Raw genomic sequence first — 24308 nt, 5'->3', positions numbered from 1 at the left:
TTCAGAAAGTATTCAGACCCCTTTACTTTTTCCACAGTTACATTACAGCCTTATTCTAAAATGTATTAAATAAATAGTATTCCTCATCTACACACAATACCCCATAATGACAAAGTGAAAACAAGTTTATACATTTTTGCAAATGCATTAAAAATAAAAACATAAATACCTTATTTACATAAGTATGCTATGAGAATCGAAATTGAGCTCAGGTGCATCCTGTTTCCTTTGATCATCCTTGAGATGTTTCTACAACTTGAGTGGACTCCACCTGTGGTAAAATCTATTGATTGGACATGATTTGGAAAGGCACACACCTGTCTATATAAGGTCCCACAGTTGACAGTACATCAGAGCAAAAACCAAGGCATGAGATCAAAGGAATTGTCCGTTGAGCTCCGAGACAGGATTGTGTCGAGGCACAGATCTGGGGAAGGGTAGCAAAACATTTCTGCAGCATTGGTCACAAAGAAAACAGTGGCCTCCATTCTTAAATGGAAGATGTTTGGAAACACCAACACTCTTCCTAGAGCTGGCCACCTGGCCAAACTAAGCAATTGGGGGAGAATGGTCTCGGTCAGGGAGATGACAAAAAACCTGATGGTCACTCTGACCGAGCTCTAGAGTTCCTCTGTGGAGATGGGAGAACCTTCCAGGAGGACAACCATCTCTGCAGCACTCCACCAATCAGGCCTTTATGGTAGAGTGGCCAGACAGAAGTTACTCCTCAGTAAAAGGCATGACAGCCCGCTTGGAGTTTGCCAAAAGGCACCTAAAGGACTCTGACCATGACAAACAAGATTCTCTGGTCTTATGAAACCAAGATTGAACTCTTTGGCCTGAATGCCAAGCATCACATCTAGAAGAAACCTAACACCATCCCTACGGTGAAGCATGGGTGGCAGAATAATGCTGTGGGAATGTTTTTCAGCGGCAGAGATTGGGAGACTATTCAAGATTGAGGGAAGATGAACAGAGTGAAGTACAGAGATTCTTGATGCGCGCTCAGGACCTCAGACTGGGGCAAAGGTTCACCTTACAACAGGACAACGACCCTAAGCACGCAGGAGTGGCTTCGGGACAAATCTCTCAATGTCAGAGTGGCCCAGCCAGAACCTGGACTTAAACCTGATCGAACATCTCTGGAGACCTGAAAAATAGCTGTGCAGCGACACTCCCCATCCAACCTGAGAGCTTGAAAGGATCTGCAGAGAAGAGTGAGAAAAACTCCCCAAATACAGGTGTGCCAAGCTTGTAGCATCATACCCAAGACTCAAATCTGTAATTGCTCCCAGGGGTACTTCAACAAAGTACTGAGTAAAGCGTCTGAATACTTATGTAAAAAAAAAAAATATTACTTTGAATACATTTGAATTTTTTTCTAAAAACCTGTCTTAACTTTTGTCATTATGGTGTATTGTGTGTAGATTGAGAAAAAACAACAAATTTGATACATTTTAGAATAAGGCTGTAACTTAATAAAATGTGGAAAAGTCAAGGGGTCTAAATACTTTTCAAATGCACTGTATGTGGTATATGGCTCTGATCATGTATAATCTGTATATTGAACGCACCCCCATGACACTATAGGAAGTGATGCTAAACAGACGACACAGAAAAGGAGACCGTGTGGTTCTGGTTTTAATGCAAAGCACTTAACCTTTACTTGAAAGAAGGTAATATACATCCTGGAATTACAGATAATAAAGATACATTATAAGCTAAATCATTTCACGATGGATAGATATCCTTTTTTCTCCACTCGCACAGGCCCCAGAGTAGTGCGAAATGTTCTACAGTTTGTTAGGAAGAAAACGGTAAGAAGCAGACCTAAAACTTGTCCAGGCATCTTTACTTAGTATGATACACTGTAAAAAATGTTCTATATTATGAAGCAGTAGTCCATGTCGTTAACCTCCTCAAAAACAAAAAAATTGTAAGGAACTCAGTTTCTTTTTCATGGTTGTCCTCCAACTATGTAGTTCAACTGCAATGCATATATCATAAATGCATGTAAGGGAAACAAAAGTTCAAAATAGTTCTACAAGCAAAGGATCCACAATCCCAGCATGGCTGAAACTATATGTGGCCGTTCTTCTGTTACCGCTACTATTCTTTTACACAAAAACAAATTAAGGTACCGTTGTCTTTTCTGCAACAGGTGCATCTGCAATCCCTTCTCATGCCAAACACCTCCAACTAAAGAAGGTTAAAACGCTGGTTGCCCTTTAAAATCTGCTGAATGAATGAATCTCGTCTACTTTTCTATCCTGGGTGGTTGGTGAGAAACACTTTTCATAACAGGGAATGATCATAAACTCTGCATGAGAAAAGGAAAAGGTTTTACAGCTAAGAAAGTTGTCTGTCTTTTAATCAAGCCATAAACGACAGATCTTCTCCTCAGTTACGTTAGTAGGGGGAAAGCCACTGGTATTATTAGTCACATATACTCCAATTCTAAAATTAACTAATTTAACGATCTTCTAGCTCAAATCCCAACAGCTTCAGCTGACGCTGTCCTTTCTTTCTTTCCTCTTCTTCCCGACAAGACCCGGAGGTTAGCCAGCCGGTCCATCGGGTGTCAGGGAGGCGTCTCTAATTTTATATACGTTTCAACAATTCTCTCGTCTGTAAAAAGGAAGGACACTAACAGCAGTTGACAACTGAAAAGTATTAATGGGTTGGTGATGCAGGGAGTTGATAGTTGAGCTGAGATTGGGGGTAGGTGTTGATCAGACTGAGTACATGTTCTTGGTGGTGGAACCACTCTTGCTAGACGTGTCGTCATGTGACTGGTAGCCAATCAGGAGCTTGATGGGGATACTCAGGCGCTCTTTATACTGTTGTCTGGAGAGAGATGAGTGAGATAATATTGAATAGGTTCTCAGTACAGTCTTACATGCATTGTCTCTACTTAGTGGGCAACTAGAAACAGAGCAGTACTGTTAGTCTCAGAACCGATGGCATTTCTGCCAACTACACACTTTTTGCACTTCCGGGTTAACTTAAAAGAAAACCTTTTCATCTGAAAAGTTTCACACATGAATAACATACATATATATATATATATGATTATCTGAACTTGTTCAATTCACATAATATACAGAATTTGCTTATGTGCCAAATGAAATGTGTAATTGGTGGATAAAAGTGTGTGTGCGCACGAGACTCAATTGGGTTCTCAACTCCTCACGTTCTTTCCTCACCTCCTTTTGAAAAAGGTCAATGGTAAGCGAGGAAACGTAGAAACCAATGCGCGCGTATGAAATTAAGCAAATTCCGTTTACAGGGGTGCAATCCCAAAATACATGTGTAAAGTGGTAAAAAGAGATTAGCTTTTTGATAAAACAATAAGCAGCATATTGTTTTTAATCAATGTGTGCACGCTTTTCTCCTTCTAGAAAACTGTGGTTTCAAAGGGTGTGTGGCTGATTTCAAAACTCTTTGATACACCTGAGCATCCTCTACTGGAGAAAGGCATTCGAAGAAGAAAATCCTCTTCACTTATTAACAAAGTGAACATTTATCCGTTTCCAAGTCACAGAGGAGTGGAGGAAAGGACAGACTTTTGCCCAATTGACAAAAGGCCAGAGAGATGACCTACCCTATTGTCACGATGGCTTCCTTGTTCTGACAGTTTCCGGTCCAGATGGATATTTTATCTCCCTTGGGTCGGATGTTGACCACCGCTCCACACACATCTTCACTGGCCTCGTCAAATGACTCGCCGATTAAACACAACAGCTACAACACACACACAGTACATGATATTATGGAATTAATTAAATGTTATTTACGTGTTAAGTTGCCCTCTAGCAATCCATTCCATACATTAGATTATTTGACAATACTTTGGAAGTATAGTCATGGACAGTTACAGCAGGGTTGTGTTCATTAGGTACCATATGGAAGAAAATTGACTGACTGGACCATCCAAAAATATTTTTGTGTCCTAATGAACTATTCCAAACTCAGAGCCGTATTCGTCAGGGCACACAACGGGAAACATTTAGCAATGAAAATGAGCTTTCAGTTCAGGTAGTCCATCCTTGTTTCAGTCCCATTTTCTTTCATTTGGTGTCTAAGAACAGGACCCAGGTTTAAGAATAATGATGCTGACCGTCTCCATCCAGTAGCGGTCGAGGTCGATTTGTCTCTGCTGTTTGCTGAGGGTCATCAGCCACCTCCCACCCAGCTTGTTCTTGTCATCCTCCCACATTGGCTTCACCCCATCCTGAAACACACAGAGAGCAGTAGGGGAACGTTAGGTAACTTGACCCCAATCTACATTCTGAGCAGGGTTTCCATTAGCCGGCAAATTTTGAGACATGTCTTACCTTGCCTTAAAGTAGCCTATACGCAAAATCAGAGTTAGACATCATAAAAGGAAATCAGTTGAATGAAATAAATTCATTAGGCCCTAATCTAGGGATTTCAAATGACTGGGAATACAGATAAGCATCCGTTGGTCATAGATCCTTTTAAAAAAGGTAGGGACATGGTTCAGAAAACCAGTCAGTATCTGGTGTGACCATTTGCCTCGTGTCCGACTCAACTCCTTTGCATAGAGCTGATCAGGCTGTTGATTGTGGCCTGTGGAATGTTGTCCCACTCGTCAATGGCGGTGCGAAGTTGCTGGATATTGGCAGGAACTGGAACACGCTGTCGTACACGTCGATCCAAGCATCCCAAACATGCTCAATCGGTGACATGTCTGGTGGAGTATGCAGGCCATGGAAGAACGGCCATTTTCAGCAACCAGAAATTGTGTACAGACCCTTGCGACATGGGGCCATGCATTATCATGCTGAAACATGAGGTGATGATGGCGGCTGAATGGCACGACAATGGGCCTCAGGATCCCGTCACAGTTTCTCTGTGCATTCAAATTGCCATCGATCAAATGCAATTGTTTGCTATCCGTAGCTTATGCCCGCCCATACCATAACCCCATCGCCACCATGGGGCACTCTGTTCACAACGTTGACATCAGCAAACCACTCGTCCACACGACACCATACACACTGTCTGCCAAATGCCCGGTACAATTGAAACCGGGATTCATCGGTAAAGAGCACACTTCTCCAGCATGCCAGTGGTCACCGAAGGTGAGCATTTGCCCACTGAAGTCTGTTATGACGCTAAACTGCAGTCAGGTCAAGACCCTGGTGAGGACAACGAGCAAGCAGATGAGCGTCCCTGAGACGATTTCTGGCAGTTTGAGCAGCAATTCTTCAGTTGTCTCAATTTGAGACGTCTGTGGCATTGTGTTGTGACAAAACTGCACATTTAAGAGTGGCCTTTTAATGTCCCTAGCATAAGGTGCACGTGTGTAATGATCATGCTGTTTAAATCAGCTTCTTGATATGCCACACCTGTCATGGATTATTTTGGCAAAGGGGAAATTCTCACTTACAGTGATGTAAATACATTACGTGCACCAAATTTGAGCGAAATAAGATTTTTGTGCATATGGAACATTTTTGGGATCTTTTATTTCAGCTCATGTAACATGAGACCAACACTTTACATGTTGCGTTTATACTTTCGTTCATTGTGTATTATCATTCGCAATGGATGGCCAGGTACTTCTATGCGTGCTCAGGCACACACACTCCCTCAACATTATCAGGACAGAAAAACCAGGCATGCTCATTGCTCACATGGAGCACTCCAAATAAAAGACGATGAAAAAAAAAAACGCATTACTGATGGTTATGAAATAAACCAAAACTTGTTTCTCACAAGTGTAGCCGGTTGTGAACTCCGCAAATAACGTTTCCACTCTGAGAATGAGAACGGCAAATGACAAATACATGCATTAAAATAAATGTAACCAAAATGGGGATTAATAGTACATTTACTACTGGTGACATGAAATGGGTAATTTTTTTAATCATCTAAGTGCAAACAATTCACACAATGAATATGCAAGTATTGGCAGGAGACAGCTGAGCCATTCTGGAGAGACTTTGCCACACACCCCTCCCCTTCTTGTCTCAACAGTTTAAATTATACTCAAGACACATTATCTTTACACATACAGTGCCTTGCGAAAGTATTCGGCCCCCTTGAACTTTGCGACCTTTTGCCACATTTCAGGCTTCAAACATAAAGATATAAAACTGTATTTTTTTGTGAAGAATCAACAACAACCACACAATCATGAAGTGGAACGACATTTATTGGATATTTCAAACTTTTTTAACAAATCAAAAACTGAAAAATTGGGCGTGCAAAATTATTCAGCCCCTTTACTTTCAGTGCAGCAAACTCTCCAGAAGTTCAGTGAGGATCTCTGAATGATCCAATGTTGACCTAAATGACTGATGATAAATACAATCCACCTGTGTGTAATCAAGTCTCCGTATAAATGCACCTGCACTGTGATAGTCTCAGAGGTCCGTTAAAAGCGCAGAGAGCATCATGAAGAACAAGGAACACACCAGGCAGGTCCGAGATACTGTTGTGAAGAAGTTTAAAGCCGGATTTGGATACAAAAAGATTTCCCAAGCATTAAACATCCCAAGGAGCACTGTGCAAGCGATAATATTGAAATGGAAGGAGTATCAGACCACTGCAAACCTACCAAGACCTGGCCGTCCCTCTAAACTTTCAGCTCATACAAGGAGAAGACTGATCAGAGATGCAGCCAAGAGGCCCATGATCACTCTGGATGAACTGCAGAGATCTACAGCTGAGGTGGGAGACTCTGTCCATAGGACAACAATCAGTCGTATATTGCACAAATCTGGCCTTTATGGAAGAGTGGCAAGAAGAAAGCCATTTCTTAAAGATATCCATAAAAAGTGTTGTTTAAAGTTTGTCACAAGCCACCTGGGAGACACACCAAACATGTGGAAGAAGGTGCTCTGGTCAGATGAAACCAAAATTGAACTTTTTGGCAACAATGCAAAACGTTATGTTTGGCGTAAAAGCAACACAGCTGAACACATCATCCCCACTGTCAAACATGGTGGTGGCAGCATCATGGTTTGGGCCTGCTTTTCTTCAGCAGGGACAGGGAAGATGGTTAAAATTGATGGGAAGATGGATGGAGCCAAATACAGGACCATTCTGGAAGAAAACCTGATGGAGTCTCCAAAAGACCTGAGACTGGGACGGAGATTTGTCTTCCAACAAGACAATGATCCAAAACATAAAGCAAAATCTACAATGGAATGGTTCAAAAATAAACATATCCAGGTGTTAGAATGGCCAAGTCAAAGTCCAGACCTGAATCCAATCGAGAATCTGTAGAAAGAACTGAAAACTGCTGTTCACAAATGCTCTCCATCCAACCTCACTGAGATCGAGCTGTTTTGCAAGGAGGAATGGGAAAAAATGTCAGTCTCTCGATGTGCGAAACTGATAGAGACATACCCCAAGCGACTTACAGCTGTAATCGCAGCAAAAGGTGGCGCTACAAAGTATTAACTTAAGGGGGCTGAATAATTTTGCACGCCCAATTTTTCAGTTTTTGATTTGTTAAAAAAGTTTGAAATATCCAATAAATGTCGTTCCACTTCATGATTGTGTCCCCCATACAGTTTTATATCTTTATGTTTGAAGCCTGAAATGTGGCAAAAGGTCGCAAAGTTCAAGGGGGCTACTTTCGCAAGGCACTGTATTTTAGATGCTTTTCACTGACAGCCCAGCTCAATAAGCAACTAGGCCTATTGCCACACGCACTGCCCAAATGGCGGGCTTCCCAAATAGGCATAGGCCTACGAGCTTGTGATTTGAAAGAATCCATAGCAAATTTTTTTTTACAAGAAGCTAATGATCCTTGATTCCTCTGTGGCTAAGTTCTGCTTTCTGGTGAAGTATGTGGAATGATTTTTTAAATAATTCTGTATAGACAGGAGAAATTAAATAATTTTGGCAAATGTATTTCCATTTTTTCCCTATTAGACCCACCACTATGCCATTTCTCTCCTGTTCTTCTGGTTTTCATAGCAACTTTCTTTCATTGTCCAGAAGCCAAAGGCACAATCCTAGTCACATTAGCAACACATCTTAGTTGTTGCATCTTTAGATCCCCCCCCCCAGTTTTCCGTCTCTGTCACAAATGGATCCACTATCAGGTGCGTTGTTTACAATGGTGTTTTCCCAGGTGGGCTGTTTTGCCAAATTGTATTTTGGGAAATGTTTGAAAATAAAATTTTGTTGGCTGCTTCATTACATGAGTTGCATTTTCTGTTAAGATGCATTACCATAATCTAAATGTGATTTCTGTCATTCTGATCACCATGGGTAGACGCCCTAATGGGTTATGCACCCAATGCATATGGGTCCAGTACATTTCTCAAAATGGCCTGTAAATTAAAATCTTCCCGGACATATTGTCCGGCACCACATTTTCTTAATGGAAACCCTGATCCTGGGCCCTTATTCATAGTGTCTTAAAGTAGAAGTGCCGATCCAGGATCAGTTTTGCCTATCAGATCATAATAAGATTTAAATGGACAGGAGAAACCTGATCCTAGATCATCACTCCTACTCTGAGATGGTTTATGCATACGGGCCCTGATGTTTTCATTTAACAGAACAGTGACAAGTCCTCTGAAGGGATACGGTTTGTTTCAGAAGTGAACTTACCTTAAATAAGCAGTAGTCACAGCCAAAGCCCAACTTGCTGGGCTGCTGTATGTGGTTATATAATCTACAACACAAAACCAAGAGGCACACTTAAACAAAAGGCCCATATGCAACAATATTAGACCCCACGATTATAAATATCAATGTCCTGTTCCATGTTATTCTCCATCATTTCTATTTGGAGACAACTAATGACTCATTTGGGCTCCTGAGTGGCGCGCCGGTTTAAGGCACTGCATCTCAGTGCTAGAGGCGTCACTACAGAGCCCGGTTCGATTCCATGCTGTAACACAACCGGCCATGATTGGGAGTCCCACAGGGCGGCGCACAATTGGCCCAGGGACGTCCGGGTTAGGATTTGGCCGGGGTAGGCCGTCATTGTTAAAAATAATATATTAAAAAAAGTTCTTAACTGACTTGCCTAGTTAAATAAAGGTTAAATATATAGAATAATAATAAATGAGGCACAGATAGCAATGCAATGCATAGAACTGCCAGTCCTTTACTCCACATAGACACTTGTATCAATTCTGTACAACGCACTCTGATTGTCATGGTTACGTCATAGCGTGGAGAGGAGAAAGAGGATAAGGAGAAGAGAAAGAGGACGAGTACTCACGCCCAGAAGTCTTCCACTGTGTCAAACTTTGCGATGAGACGAAGGTTCTCTGTCCAGCTTTTGCTCTTGTCATTTTTGAAATACCACAGGGCCCATCTGAGGAGAGAAGACTCAGTCAGAGATTTCCTATCGTGCTCCCCAGTACCCACAGACAGAACAGGTTGGACGTTTACTGTCATGAATCAGCAGTCATGACAGAGACCTGATTGCAGTAAAACTCCATGTGAATGTTGAGTAACCGTGATCTCCTCTTATGCACTCTGGACATGCGTTGGTAGTACCTAACTCGTTAATGACCATCAGGTAGCTAATGGGCTAGTACTCAGTGCTCAATTGTCCCTCTAACCACTCTGACAATGCAACTGCATTCAAAAACTCAACCTCACCATGATTGAGCAATTTGAAGAAAATAGTTCAACAACTGTTTGAAACTTAGTGGAAAATATGGCGTTGTAGATGTTGTTTCAAAGCCTAACAACGAAATGGACAGCTTTCTAAGATTGATTCATTAAAAACGCATATTAGAGTTTATGCATACACATAGCTCAGACATTTATACAGTGCATTCAGAAAGTATTCATACCCCTTTACTTTTTCTACATTGTTACGTTGCAACCTTGTTCTAAAATTGATTAAAATATATATTTGTCTTATCAATCTACACATAATACACCATAATAACAAAGCAAAAACAGGTTTTTAGAAATTCAGCAATTCAGTTTTTAGAAATTAAAAGTTAACTGGACGTAGCCATTCGTCTAGTGCAGTGGTCCCCAAACTTTTTATAGTCCCGTACCCCTTCAAACATTCAACATCCAGCTGCATCAGGGTCAGCGCACTCTCAAATGTTGTTTTTTGCCATCATTGTAAGCCTGCCACGGACACACTGTACACAATACATTTATTAAACATACGAATGAGTGTGAGTTTTTGTCACAACCCGGCTCGTGGGAAGTGACAAAGAGCTCTTATAGGACCAGGGCACAAATAATAATAATATAATAATAATCAATAATTTTGCTCTTTATTTAGCCATCTTATATACAAAACCTTATTTATTCATAAAACATGGTGAATAACTCACCACAGGTTAATTAGAAGGGTGTGCTTTAAAGGATGCACATAACTCAGCAATGTTGGGTTGTATTGGAGAGTCTCAGTCTTAAATAATTTTCCACACAGTCTGTGCCTGTATTTAGTTTTCATGCTAGTGAGGGCCAAGAATCTACTCTCACATAGGTATGTGGTTGCAAAGGGCATCAGTGTCTTAACAGCACAATTTGCCAAGGCAGGATATTCTGACTGCAGCCCAATCCAGAAATCTGGCAGTGGCTTCTGATTAAATTATATTTTCACAGAATCGCTTGTTGCAATTTCGATGAGCCTCTCTTGTTCAGATATCGGTAAGTGGACTGGAGGCAGAACATGAAAAGGATAACGAATCCAGTTGTTTCTGTCATCCGTTTCGGGAAAGTACCTGCGTACTTTCAGGGGCGGCCGGTAGCCTAGTGGTTAGAGCTTTGGGCCAGTAACCGAAAGGTTGCTAGATTGAATCCCCGAGCTGACAAGGTAAAAATCTGTCGTTTTGCCCCTGAAGGCAGTTAAACCACCGTTCCTAGGCCGTCATTGTAAATAAGAACTTGTTCTTAACTTTTGGGATAGGGGGCAGCATTTTCACTTTTGGATGAATAGCGTGCCCAGAGTGAACTGCCTCCTACTCAGTCCCAGATGCTAATATATGCATAGTATTATTAGTATTGGATAGAAGACAATCTGAAGTTTCTAAAACTGTTTGAATGATGTCTGTGAGTATAACAGAACTCATATGGCAGGTAAATGCTGAGAAAAAATCCAAACAGGAAGTGAGAAATCTGAGGTTTGTAGTTTTTGAACTCACCCCTATCGAATACACAGTGGGATATGGGTTACTTTGCACTACCTAAGGCTTCCCCTAGATGTCAACCGTCTTCAGAACGTTGTTTCAGGCTTCTCATGTGAAGGGGGGCCGGATGGGAGCTGTTTGACTAAGGGGTCTGCCTGCAGCCTCGTTCTCAGTCACGAGCTTTCACATGAAAGATAGCTCTCGTTCCATTGCTTTTCTACAGACAATGGAATTCTCCGGTTGGAACATTATTGAACTTTTATGATAAAAACATCCTAAAGATTGATTCTATAATTAGTTTGACAAGTTTATTCGACCTGTAATATAACTTTTTGAACTTTTAGTCCAACTGGACCAGATCGCGCTTTTGGAAACACCCTAACAAAAGAAGCCATTGGACATAAATGTACATAAATAATGGACATTATCGAACAAAACAAGCATTTATTGTGGAACTGCGATTCCTGGGAGTGCATTTTGATGAAGATCATCAACGGTAAGTGAATATTTATAATGCTATTTATGAATAATGTTGACTCCCCAACATGGCGGATATTTCTCTGGCTGGTTTGGGCTCTGAGCGCCGCTCTCAGATTATGCTTTATCCGTAAAGTTTTTTTGAAATCTGACACAGCGGTTGCATTAAGGAGAAGTTTATCTAAAGTTTCATGCATAACACTTGAATTTTCATCAACATTTATAATGAGTATTTCTGTGAATTCATGTGGCTCTCTGCAATATCACTTCATGTTTTGGAACTACTGAACGTAACACGCCAATGTAAAATAAGATTTTTAGATATAAATATGAACTTTACCAAACTAAACATACATGTATTGTGTAACATGAAGTCCTTTGAGCGTCATCTGATGAAGATCAAAGGTTAGTTCTCTCTCTATTTGTGCTTTTTGTGACTCCTCTCTTTGGCCGGAAAAATGGCTGGGTTTTTCTGTGAGTTGGTGGTGACCTAACAATTGTTTGTGGAGCTTTCGCTGTAAAGCATTTTTGATATCAGACAGTGGCTGGATTAATGAGAATTGTATCTTTAAAATTGTGCCTAATACTTGTACGTTTGAGAAATTTGATTTATGAGAAGATTTCTGTTGATTTGTATTTGGCGCCCTGCAATTTCATTGGCGAGTAACTGACTGGCCGAGTTAAATTGATTTTATTGATGTATGATATTAAGTTAAAATAAGTGTTCATTCAGTATTGTTTTAATTGTCATTATTACATTTTTTAAATATATTTTTTATTTTAATTGCCGATTAATCGGTATCGGCTTTTTTTTTGGGTTCTCCAATAAATCGGCATCGGCACTGAAAAATCATAAATCGGTCGACCTCTACTCTGAATAGTTTAAATGACATTTTGGGGAAGCCCAGCAGTGTTCAAGTTGAATCGTTCACGGGCCATGCCCAGAGTGCCAACCATTCTGGTTGAGGAAATCTCCCGGCGCGCCTGGGGGAGCACTGCTGACGCAGAGGGAAGGGCCATAGTAGTTGAGTGATTTCCACTAGCCAGTGTTTCTCTGTCCAATGTGGTGCTATTAGTATGAGAGAGAGAGACCCTTCTCCTGCACTTTGGCTAAAGGTGGGCGAAATCAGGGCCAGTGGGGGGAATGCTTCCAGGATGACCCGTGGCCACTTGTGGAGGAGTTCCGTGCAGTTTGTGTGAGCAGAACATCAATGGGGTCCCCACACCCCTCTGACCGTTCTGCCCTTGTGGGTTGCACCCCAACCTGAGAGAGGCGCGTCCGTCGTGACTACTTCTCTGGATAAAACAGTGCACATCTTGGCACCCTGTGACAAAAACATTGGGTGTCTCCAGGAATGCAGTGCTACCATGCAATCTATAGAATTTGTACACAGTGATGGTTATAACGTAATGAGCTCAGACCTAGAGAAGAGATCCAGCATTGAAACCCTCTCATATTCAAGCATCCTAATGGGATGACTACTAAAGCCGATGCCATCAAATCTAACAGCCTCAGGCATGTTTTGAAGGGGACCAGGTTCCCTCTGCGAAACAGTACTATGCAATTCTGGAATGTTCTTATACAGGGTTAAACCTAGAAAAGAGATTGTCTCTGACCGTGTCAGCGTGCATGTACCTTCCAGGGGATCTTAAAAGGTTAAGTGGGGTCGACCTGGGTGTGGCGAGGCACAGGGCTGTGTCTTCCTGGGCAGACAGAGCTGGAGGTCTTCACCCTTCCTCATTTTCTCTGTGCACCGTTTCTGCATCATCTCGACTGTGGGACCGAAAAGGCATGCCCAATCCCTTCCATGCCAACACAGGCTAACACCGACACACCTTGGACAGGGTTCTCGGCGGAGAAAGATGTACTCCAGTCACAGGTAACCTCTTCCAGACATTCTGGGAAGACTGGTACTAATTGCCCGTTTGGCTTTGGGTATCCTCTTACCCTCGTAGCGGGATGTGGTGGTTTTCGCTACTGCATTAGACCAGGAAATCACCGGTTTATCTGAGAGTTCACACACATCCTGCAGGTCCACACCGAGAGCTGGTGGGGATGGTGCCCTGCCTGCGTGTTCAGTTTCGGATTCCCCAGCAGGAGGTTTGGTGGCCTGAGGAGATGGAGTCTGTTTCCGTCAGATGATTCCAAAAGGAAACTGTCGGAAAACACTATGTTGTCTCCAAATCAGGAAGCCTGGCAGGGAGGTCGCGAGGTTGTTGCTGGAGTCCTCCAAAAGCGGGGCAATGTCTTCGAGCTGGTCGCCCCAGCCAGCTAGCAGTCGCTTCTGGATACCCTGTGGGGATATCCATGGCCTCTGATGAGCCATCGGGGATGCCAGACCCCATGTTAGGGTCCTGTTGACTCAGGCTAGCTTGGTGTGCTAGCCTGTGACAGAAGCTCTTCACGGTGAAGGGGGCACAATGTGCACAGGAGCCAGGGGAGGCTAACACTTTTTGGGCATGTTGCAGCCCAAGGCATGCGGAGCACAGTGTCTTTGGCCGATATCTTGTTTCCACAGGAGCAGAGTCATCTCCTCGTTTAGGGTGGGTGATGCTTTTCTCGCCATAGCTGGAATGCTATGTTTTTAGCTGTCAGAAAATGATTAGCGTGGTAGGCTAGTCCGATAACCCACTAATCACTAGGGATCTCCGACAGTGGCACTCAGTGAAAAGAAAAGATAGCTTGGTGTAGCTAGTAAAAAGAGAAAATGGTCATAGTAAAACCACAAAAGCTTAAAAATATGTCATTCTGCCCCTGAGCAAGGCAGTTAACCAACTGTTCCCCGAAGACGTGGACGTCGATTAAGGCAGCTTGCCGCACCTCTCTGATTCAGAGGGGTTGGGTTAAATGTAGAACACACATTTCAGCACAATACATTGTTGGACAACTGACTAGGTATCCCCCTTTCCCAATCATGGCTGGCATAGTGTAATAAAGGCTTCTGACAAATAGGCTGGGGTCATATCCAATAAGTTAAACACTGAAAAGAATACTAGAAAGAGAACAGAGCGCAAGCTTTTTTAGCGACTTTCTCAAATCATCAATAATGTTGAGAAACAAGACGATGTGTGCCATGACTCGTCTGGTGAACCAGGGTGAGGTCACAGACAGACGCGTAAACAAACACTAATGTGTCACTTGAGGTAAAGTCTGTGGACTTATGGACTATTAGGAATTACCTCCACTAGGTAATTCCTACTGTAGTCATACAGTGTGTGTGTGTTGAGTGACTCCAGACTTCCTATCCCTGGTATCACCCTGAAAAACATAATAAACAGGAGAAAGAGATTTCACAAGGCAGTGTTTGGCCTTGTTTTTTCTCTGGTGCAGACACCCCAAAGTAACATTCAGAGAGCTGTAAAGTAACACCAAAACCAATAGAATCTGAAATCCACTGGACTAAGATCACATTTTCAAACAGGGCAAAAGACCAGAACGAACCATGGAGTTTTAAAGCATCATACTAGTCCAGAATCAGTGGCTATGGAGGAACAGCTTCCACCTGAGAGGCAGGGACAGAACAGACGGAAAGGTCTAGAGAGTGTCTATCCTGAGGCTGTGCTCTATGTCAGCAGTTCTACCCAGCCTGCTGTACTGCCTACAGTAGTCTATGGCCTAGGGCCCTATTGAATAGACAGCCACTGGATGGGATGTGCTAGAAGAGACAAAAGTGGTGGTATCACAATGTCACATCTGTAGAGTGCAAGTATGATAAGCTTTGTTCTTCAGCTGTGAGAATGTAAAGGGAATGTAAAGGGAAATATGGAAAAAACATTTTGGGAAGCACCAAAGCGTTTTATTGGCCTAGTGAGCGTGACCCTAGTATCCCAACTGGGTTGTGTTCATTTGGGCACACAATAACGTGTGTTAAGATGTTTTTTAACTGAAATCAAAACTTAATTTGACAAGCCCAGCTGTCCTTTTCCTTGTTTGGTGCCAATGCCTAATGAATAAACACAACCCTGGCGTCAACTATGAGCAGCAAGTGTGTTGTAATCAGCAGCCAGTTATCAAAAATGTAGAACTATTGTACCAAACAAGCACTGCTTCAAGCTGAAACATCTACAGGACCCACTTAGAGTGCATTCGTTAAGTATTCAGACCCCTTGACCTTTTCCACATTTAAAAAAAGTATCATCATCATCATCATCATCATCAATATACACTCAATTCCGCATAATGACAAATCAAAAACAGATTTTTATAAATGTTTGCAAATAAATATATATATATAAAAATGAAATATCAAATAGGCTGTGTGCTTAGGGTCATTGTCCTGTTGGAAGGTGAACCTTCTCCCCAGTCTGAGGTCCTGAGCGCTGTGGAGCAGGTTTTCATCAAGGATCTCTCTATACTTTCCTGTGTTCATCTTTCCCTCCATCCTGACTAGACTCCCAGTCCCTGCCGCTGAAAAACATCCCCACAGCATGATCATGCCATCACCATGCTTCACCGTAGGTAGGCCAGGTTTCCTCCAGATGTGACGCTTGTCATTCAGGCCAAAGAGTTCCATCTTGGTTTCATCAGACCAGAGAATCTTGTTTCTCATGGTCTGAGAGTCCTTTAGGTGCCTTTTGGCAAACTCCAAGCGGGGTGTCATGTGCCTTTTACCGAAGAGTGGCTTCCGTCTGGCCACTCTAACATAAAGGCCTGATTGATGGTGTGCTGCAGTGATGGATGTCCTTCTGGAAGGTTCTCCCATCTCCCCAGAGGAACTCTGGAGCTCTGTCAGAGGGACCATCGGGTTCTTGGTTACCTCCCCAACCAAGGCCCTTCTCTCTCGCTTGCTCAGTTTGGCCGGGCAACCAGCTCTAGGAAGAGTCTCGGAGTTTTTGCTCTGACAGGCACTATCGACTGTGGGACCTTATATAGACAGATGTGTGCTTTTCCAAAATCATGTCCAAATAATTGAATTTACCACAGGCAGACTCCAATCAAGTTGTAGAAACATCTCAAGGATGATCAATTTCTAAAAATGTGTTGTCGTTTGGTCAGTATGGGGTATTGTGTGTAGGTTGATGAGGAAAAACATTTATTTAATCAATTTTGAAATAAGGCTGTAAGGTAACAAAATGTGGAAAAGGCTAAAGGTTCTGAATACTTTCCGAATTACTTGTAAGTCATGTATGCTTAACACAGCTACTGTACACCACCTGGGTCAGAGAGAAAGTCTCAGCTACTTGCTGTAGTGTGTCACGGGATACAGTGGCAGACTATGCAGTTTCTCTGTGTATTAACCTATGGTGAATAATATGGCAATCACTAACAGAGTAGATTCAATTAGGACACATTCTATCTCTTCTAGTTCTATCTGTGATGCTATATAAACTTGTTATTCTGCAAAGTAATACGCTTATGTTTCGGGCTACCTTTGTCACTGATTGTTGCATGTGCTGATTACCACAAGAATTTGTCTCCCTGGAAAAGGCACTAATTGTAATGCCTAAACAGAGACATACAGACTAGAGGTTGACCGATTAATCGGAATGGACGATTAATTAGGGCCGATTTCAAGTTTTCATAACAATCGGAAATCTGTATTTCTGGACACCGATTTTGCAGATTTTTTTCTCTTTCTTACACCTTTATTTAATCTTTATTTAACTAGGCAAGTCAGTTAAGAACACATTCTTATTTTCAATGACGGCCTAGGAACGGTGGGTTAACTGTCTTGTTCAGGGGCAGAACGACAGATTTTCACCTTGTCAGCTCGGGGGATCTAATCTTGCAACCTTACAGTTAACTAGTCCAACGCAATAACGACCTGCCTCTTTCTCGTCGCACTCCACATGGATCCTGTTACGCGAATGCAGTAAGCCAAGGTAAGTTGCTAGCTAGTTAAACTTATCTTATAAAAAACAATCAATCATAATCACTAGTTAACTACACCTGGTTGATGATGTTACTAGATATTATCTAGCGTGTCCTGCGTTGCATATAATCTGACTGAGCATACAAGCATACAAGTATCTAAGTATCTGACTGAGCGGAGGTAGGCAGAAGCAGGCGCGTAAACATTCATTCAAACAGCACTTTGGGGCGTTTTGCAGGTCTTCATTGTGCGTCAAGCATTGCGCTGTTTATGACTTCAAGCCTTTCAACTCCCGAGATGAGGCTGGTGTAACCGAAGTGAAATGGCTAGCTAGTTAGCGCATGCTAATAGCGTTTCAAACCTCACTCGCTCGGAGCCTTGGGGTGGTTGTTTCCCTTGCTCTGCATGGGTAACGCTGCTTCGAGGGTGGCTGTTGTCGTTGTGTTTCTGGTTCGAGCCCAGGAAGGCGCGAGGAGAGGGACGGAAGCTATACTGTTACACTGGCAATACTAAAGTGCCTATAAGTACATCCAATAGTCAAAGGTTAATGAAATACAAATGGTATAGAGAGAAATAGTCCTATAATTCCTATAATAACTACAACCTAAAACTTCTTAATAATAATTCCTATAATAACTACAACCTAAAACTTCTTACCTGGGAATATGTTAAAAGGAACCACCAGCTTTCATATGTTCTCATGTGAGCAAGGAACAAGCAAGGAACTTAAACTTTAGCACGTGTTGCACTTTTACTTTCTTCTCCAACACTTTGTTTTTGCATAATTTTTTTAAATTGAATTTTTACCCCTTTTTCTCCCCAATTTCGTGGTATCCAATTGTCCAACTATCTTGTCTCATTGCTACAACTCCCGTACGGGCTCGGGAGAGACGAAGGCTGAATGTCATGCGTCCTCCGATACACAACCCAACTAGCCGTACTGCTTCTTAACACAGCGCGCATCGAACCCGGAAGCCAGCCGCACCAATGTGTCGGAGGCTACACCGTGCCCCTGGCAACCTTGGCTAGCGCGCACTGCGCCCGGCCCGCCACAGGAGTCGCTGGTGCGCGATGAGACAAGGAGATCCCCACCGACCAATCCCTCCCTAACCCGGACGACGCTAGGCCAATTGTGCGTCGCCCCACGGACCTCCCGGTCGCGGCCGGTTACGACAGAGCCTGAGCGCGAACCCAGAGCTCTGATGGCACAGCTGGCGCTGCAATACAGCGCCCTTAACCACTGCGCCACCCGGGAGGCCTGTTTTTGCATTATTTAAACCAAATTGAACACGTTTCATTATTTATTTGAGGCTAAATTGATTTTATTGATGTATTATATTAAGTTAAAATAAGTGTTCATTCAGTATTGTTGTAATTGTCATTATTACAAATAAATAATACAAATAAAAAAATTGGCTGATTAATCGGTATCGGCTTTTTTGGTCCTCCAATAATCGGTATCGGCGTTGAAAAATCATAATCGGTCGACCTCTAATACAGACAGAAGCACATGCGCGCACACACACACCACACACACACACACACACACACACACACAAACACAGTGGTGTCCATACTTATTTTGCAAGGGGTGTTTGATGTACTGCTGAGAACCAGCAACCACAGGTGGTGCAGTGAGGATAACTTCAGGTTGGGGCTCTTCTGTTTCAGGTGCATTCTGGATGGGATGACACCAAAAACATTAATCAATACAATATAAGCTGTTCGCAGGAAACCTGACAAAAATAATATCCTTAGACCCATCCTGCCAATAGTTCTAAACATTTACAATCATAACAAAATCAAGGATAATCATGTATACTAACTACTTCTGATACTAGATCAATACTAAATGTGCAGTTATACCATCCATGTCTGACTAGAATATACAATTTTGTTTCAAGCCAAACCTAGAATTTCTGCCATTTCTACTACTGAATGATGCAAACAATGACTCAACATGCCTACTGAATATCTACCAACATCTCTGTAGGAGTGGTGAAGATCTAGACTTTCACTATTGAAAGATCAAGAACAAGCTCCGACTGACACACTGCCCTAATTTGAGTGAGGAGACATTGGGTAGATAGACTGCTCAATGGCCTTACTGAAGAGCTCAGTGACTTTCAATGTGGCACCGTCATAGGATGCCATCTTTCCAACAATTCAGTTTGTTAAATTTCCACCCTGTTCAACTGTATGTCCTGCAATGCACAATGACGCTGTAGGTGTGATGGAGGCATAAGATCATCATGCGCAATGTCATGTATCGGCTGGAGTGGTGTAAAGCTCCGCCGCCATTGTACTCTGGAACAGTGGAAATGTGTTCTCTGGAGTGATGAATTACGCGTCACCATCTGGCAGTCCGACGGACTAATCTGGGTTTGGCAGATGCAAGGATAATGCTACCTGTCCAAATTCATAGTGCCAACTGTAAAATTTGGTGGGAGAGGAATAATGGTCTGGGGTTGTTTTTTTCATCGTTCAGGCTAGGCCCTGTAGTTCCAGTGATGGGAAATCTTAACGCTACAGCGTTCAATGACATTGTAAACGATTCTGTGCTTCCAACTTTGTGGCAACAGTTTGGGGAAGGCCCTTTCCCGTTTCAGCATCACAATGCCCCTGTGCAGGTAAATACAGAAATGTTTTGTTGAGATTGGTGTTGAAGAACTTGACTGGCCTGCACAGAGCCCTGATCTCAACACTGTCTAACACCTTTGGGATGAATTGGAACGCCGACTGGGAGCCAGGCCTAATAGTCCAACATCAGTGCCCGATCTCACCAATGCTCTTGTGGCTGAATGGAAGAAAGTCTTGGCAGACATTTTCAAACATCTAGTGGAAAGTCTTCCTAGAAGAGGCAAGACTTGTAGCAGCAAAGGAGGGTGGGAGAAGAGACTTATGGCAGCAAGGTGGGGGACTTCATATTAATGCCCATGATTTTGGAAAGAGATGTTCGATGAACAAGTGTCCACATTCGTTTGGTCTTGTAGTGGACTTCAATTGACTGGGAGGCTCACTCACTAATGTTATCTGGCTAAACCCCTTTCAAACACTAATGTTGGCATCTAGCTACCTAATTAATTAATGTCAGAGTATGTCGTATAGCTAACGTTAGTTAGTTTACATAGCTAGCTAGGTAACATTAGCTAATTCAAATTAGGAACACCATTTAGCTAACGTTAGCTACCTAGCCTAGAAAGGAAGCTAATAATTAGCCAACTAGTTAGCTACAGATATTCGAATAGTTAATGATAGATCCGTTGCAAATTCATTACGATTGGCCCCAGAACAGGTATTTACATTTGGAAAAATCCTTCCGATTCAAAATGGTCTAGGTAGCCCCATAGCAACTAGTTAGCAACTTAATGTAAAACTTAGCTAGCACAGGCAGCGCGGACACACGTGTCCAGATGTCACCAGTTTGATTAGTGTAAATAAAACCGTTCAAATACGATTAATATATTTGAAAGGACAAATTTAAAATTATAGGTGGTATGATATATCAAATTATATTGAATTAAAGATCCAAATGTGAACCACCGATGTCCAGTCCCTCCTTATGACCAATGCCACCCCCTAAATCCATCGCTAACGTTAGCATCCATTGCTAAGCATGTTGGAACCAGACACCCGAGGTTTCAGCTTCCGAAGCCAAATATTCAATTGAAACCGGGTATATTTAACTGTCATAAGATTAAACTTGATATAAAAACATGATTGGTTTATTTTTTGTCTTATGTGTCGTGTGGTACCACGAAATGTCCATATACCTCAATCTCGCTTACCGGCTCCGAAGTCGCCATCTTGCCTGTCAAAATTAACCTGTCCGTTCCGCGTTAGTGCGTCACGAACCACTAAAAAAATCTACGGAAACCGAGTAAGCCCACTATATCTGAGGGTATACTTTCCGCGCGCAGGACTTGTATCACTATTTATGGCCAATTAAAACAAATCTTTCAATCTCCATTACAGACTGATAGGTAAATATGTCACTGTGTGACAAGGAAATGTGTTGACTTCTGTTCACAAAAGAAAATTCCTGACATTTCGAGTAGGCCTACACGTATATCAGGAGTATTGCTATAGGTTGTGTCTGAAGAAAGATTATCTATTATATTGACCAGATTGATATTCAAGTGGCGGCTCTAACTAACAATTAAAATTAATGTCTTAAAAAATGGAAGGCAGTTGGCAGGCTTAATTATACCAGATATTTTAGAGAAAGGAGATGGGAATCCCGATGGACAAGAGTGGAAAAACGTATAACGCAGCAAACTGTCGACCAATCGTGTTCACGTCGTCAAACTGCTTCACGCGGTTGATAAACTAATCGCAGGCAATTCCTTCTCAAAGTCAGGGTATGAGTCTTGAAACGTGCCTATTTTCCTCGAAAGTAGATAATGTCACGATTCCAAAGCTGTACAATGTTACAGATAGCAAGTTAATTATCTCACATCTTGGAAAATAATTATATTGTTGTTCGTCTTGTTGACGAAATTCATGCTAATGTTGGATTTTTGAGCTAGCGCCCAATTCACTCCTTAGAGGAGAGCTCGCCTTTGTCCCAAAATAGCCCAGAATGCACCGCGCGGTCTGTTGCCGTAGCATGAGCAACGTCCACAATGGTTGTTAATAAGAATCCAATTAAGTTTTCTATCTCCTTAAAAATATCTCTGATTATACCTCACTGTCGGGAGCGGGCCGCTCTCGGGAGGGGGGCAAGATCAGGTGGGATCACTCTAGCCAATGAGAGGGCAGATACGCGGAGCAACTGCGGAAGTCCAGAGAAGACATTAATAAAATACAATAAATCCCTAATTATGTCGCGATTACAACTTATTTATCTCGTGATCATGATGTAACAAAAGTTGTTTTGTTGGAACTCCCGAGTGGCGCAGCGGTCTAATACTAGAGGCGTCACTGTAGACCCAGGTACGATCCAGGGCTGTATCACAACTGGCCGTCATCGGGAGTCCCATATGGAGGTGCACAAATGGCCCATAGGGGGAGCAGCATGACCATTGAGAGGATGTGGGGACCAAGTGAAGTACAAAAAAAACAATACAAATTGTAGTTAAATTGTAATAATATACATATTAACAACTGCAACAGTGATGCATGTTGTTGATTCATAATCTTGAATTTCATGATTTCTGAGTGGATAGACTATTGTAAGTATCTAAAGCCAGCTACATCTGAATCAGCCGTCTGAGTTTGTGTTTGATCTAAGGTTTGATACTGGGCAAGAAGGGATTGTCTTTGGGCAGCAGGAGAGATAATGTAGTTCTAGTGGTGACTATTCAGCAGCCTGATGGTCTTAGGGTAGAACTAATTGGCCAGTCTTTCAGTTTTTGCAATGATGCCCCTGTACTACCCATGTCTGAGGGATTGAAGCAGGAAGAAAATGGCATTGCTTGGGTGGCTGGGGTCCCCGATTATCTTCTTGGCCTTCCTTCGACACCTGGTGTTGTATGTGTCCTGTAGGGCAGGCAGTGTGCACCCAATGGTGTGTTTAGCTGCATGTATAACCCTCTGAAGATCCTTGCGGTCCGCGGCGGTGGATTTGCCGGACCAGGCTGTGAAACACCTGGACAGTATGCTCTCGATGGTGCTCCTGTAGGACACTGTGAGGGCCCGTAGGGATAGGCCAAATTTTTTCAGCATCCTGAGGTTGAAGAATCGCTGTCGTGCCTTCTTCACTATGGTGTCCATGTGGTTAGGCCATTTCAGCTTCTCTGAGACCGTCTCCACGGCGGCCCCGTTGATGAGGATGGGGGTGGTCCAGCCTGGTTCCTCCTGAAGTCCACAATCAGCTCTTTTGTTTTGCTAACGTTGAGGGAGAGGTTGTTTACCTGGCACCACACCGCAATTGTGCCTACCTCCTCCTTGTAGGCTATCTCGTTGTTGTTGGTAATTAGGCCTACTATTGTCATGCCGTCAGCGAACTTGATGATGGAGTTGGAACTGTATAGCACTATGTGACATCTGCTGATGTAAAAAGGCTTCATAAATACATTTGATTTCATTTGATCGGTGTGAGGCCACGCAGTCGTGGGTACATGGAATACAGGAGGAGACTGAGGACGCACCCTTGTGGGCCCGTGTTGAGAATTAGTGTTGCCTACCGTCACCTCCTGGGGGCAGCCCGTCAGGAAGTCCAGGACGAGTTGCATAGGGAGGAGTTCAGACCCAGGACCGTGAGCTTTGTAATGAGCTTATAGGGCACTATGGTATTGAAGGCTGAGCTGTAGTAGATGAACAGCATCCTCACATATGCATTATTTTTGTCCAGGTGTGTAAGGGCAATGTGCAGTGCAATGGCGATTGTGTCGTCCGTGGATCTGTCAGGGCGGTAGACATATTTGTGAGGATCGAGTGTGTCGTGGAGGGAGGAGATGATATGGTCTTTGACTAGCCTCTTGTAGCACTTTATGATAACAGAAGTGAGTGCTACAGGTCAGTAATCATTCAGTTCAGTTACTTTCTTTTTTTGGGGGATGAGGATGATAATGTTGTACTGTAAGTGGATGATAGCGTTGTACTGTAAGTAGCCATGTGTTAGTCTATAAGCCTGGGCTTTCTTATCAAAGCTCCAGAAAAAAAGGCAAACTGAGGAATTACAAATTCCAAACAAACTGCACGTGTTATAGTATGTGTCTCGTCAGTGAGACAATTTTTATAGCTGGATGAATGGAGGAGTTGTCCTTCAGCACCACAACATTTTGCCCACCATTTGTGGCTGAAATGACAAATAGACTATAGCCTACCTGAAATGTTGGATCATTTAGAAACCTCGACATGTGATTCACTTCACCTGCTTTACTATTTGTATTTTTCTGTGCAACTTGTTAATTGTTGTTTGTGACTGTGTTTTTGCTGCTATTGACAGGACAACCTCCTTGTTAAAAATATT

The 24308-nt window shown here is 42.7% G+C and overlaps 1 protein-coding gene across 2 annotated transcripts; it reads right to left on the bottom strand.

Annotated features, from left to right (window-relative positions):
* Positions 1–1625: 1625 nt before the first annotated feature.
* On the bottom strand, positions 1626–22349 carry LOC110502643 (eukaryotic translation initiation factor 4E). 2 transcript variants are annotated; one of them, XM_021580852.3, is made up of 7 exons: positions 21181–22349; positions 18970–19070; positions 9221–9316; positions 8602–8665; positions 4121–4234; positions 3605–3744; positions 1626–2847 (listed from the first exon to the last, which is right to left on the bottom strand). In XM_021580852.3, exons 1-7 carry the CDS (start codon positions 21196–21198, stop codon positions 2733–2735), a joined length of 648 nt encoding a protein of 215 aa, XP_021436527.1. In that variant the 5' UTR covers positions 21199–22349; the 3' UTR covers positions 1626–2732. The 2 variants fall into 2 exon arrangements, with proteins under 2 accessions (XP_021436527.1, XP_021436526.1); XM_021580851.3 differs by having other exon boundaries at positions 21166–22102.
* Between the last annotated feature and the right edge of the window lie 1959 nt (positions 22350–24308).

The sequence above is a fragment of the Oncorhynchus mykiss genome, chromosome 23 (genome assembly GCF_057628025.1).
Source record: "Oncorhynchus mykiss isolate SJ-2025 chromosome 23, ASM5762802v1, whole genome shotgun sequence".
NCBI classification, from domain to species: Eukaryota; Metazoa; Chordata; class Actinopteri; order Salmoniformes; family Salmonidae; genus Oncorhynchus; species Oncorhynchus mykiss.
The sequence above is the reverse complement of the archived record's forward strand: the minus strand, read 5'-3'. Positions and strand labels throughout refer to the sequence as shown.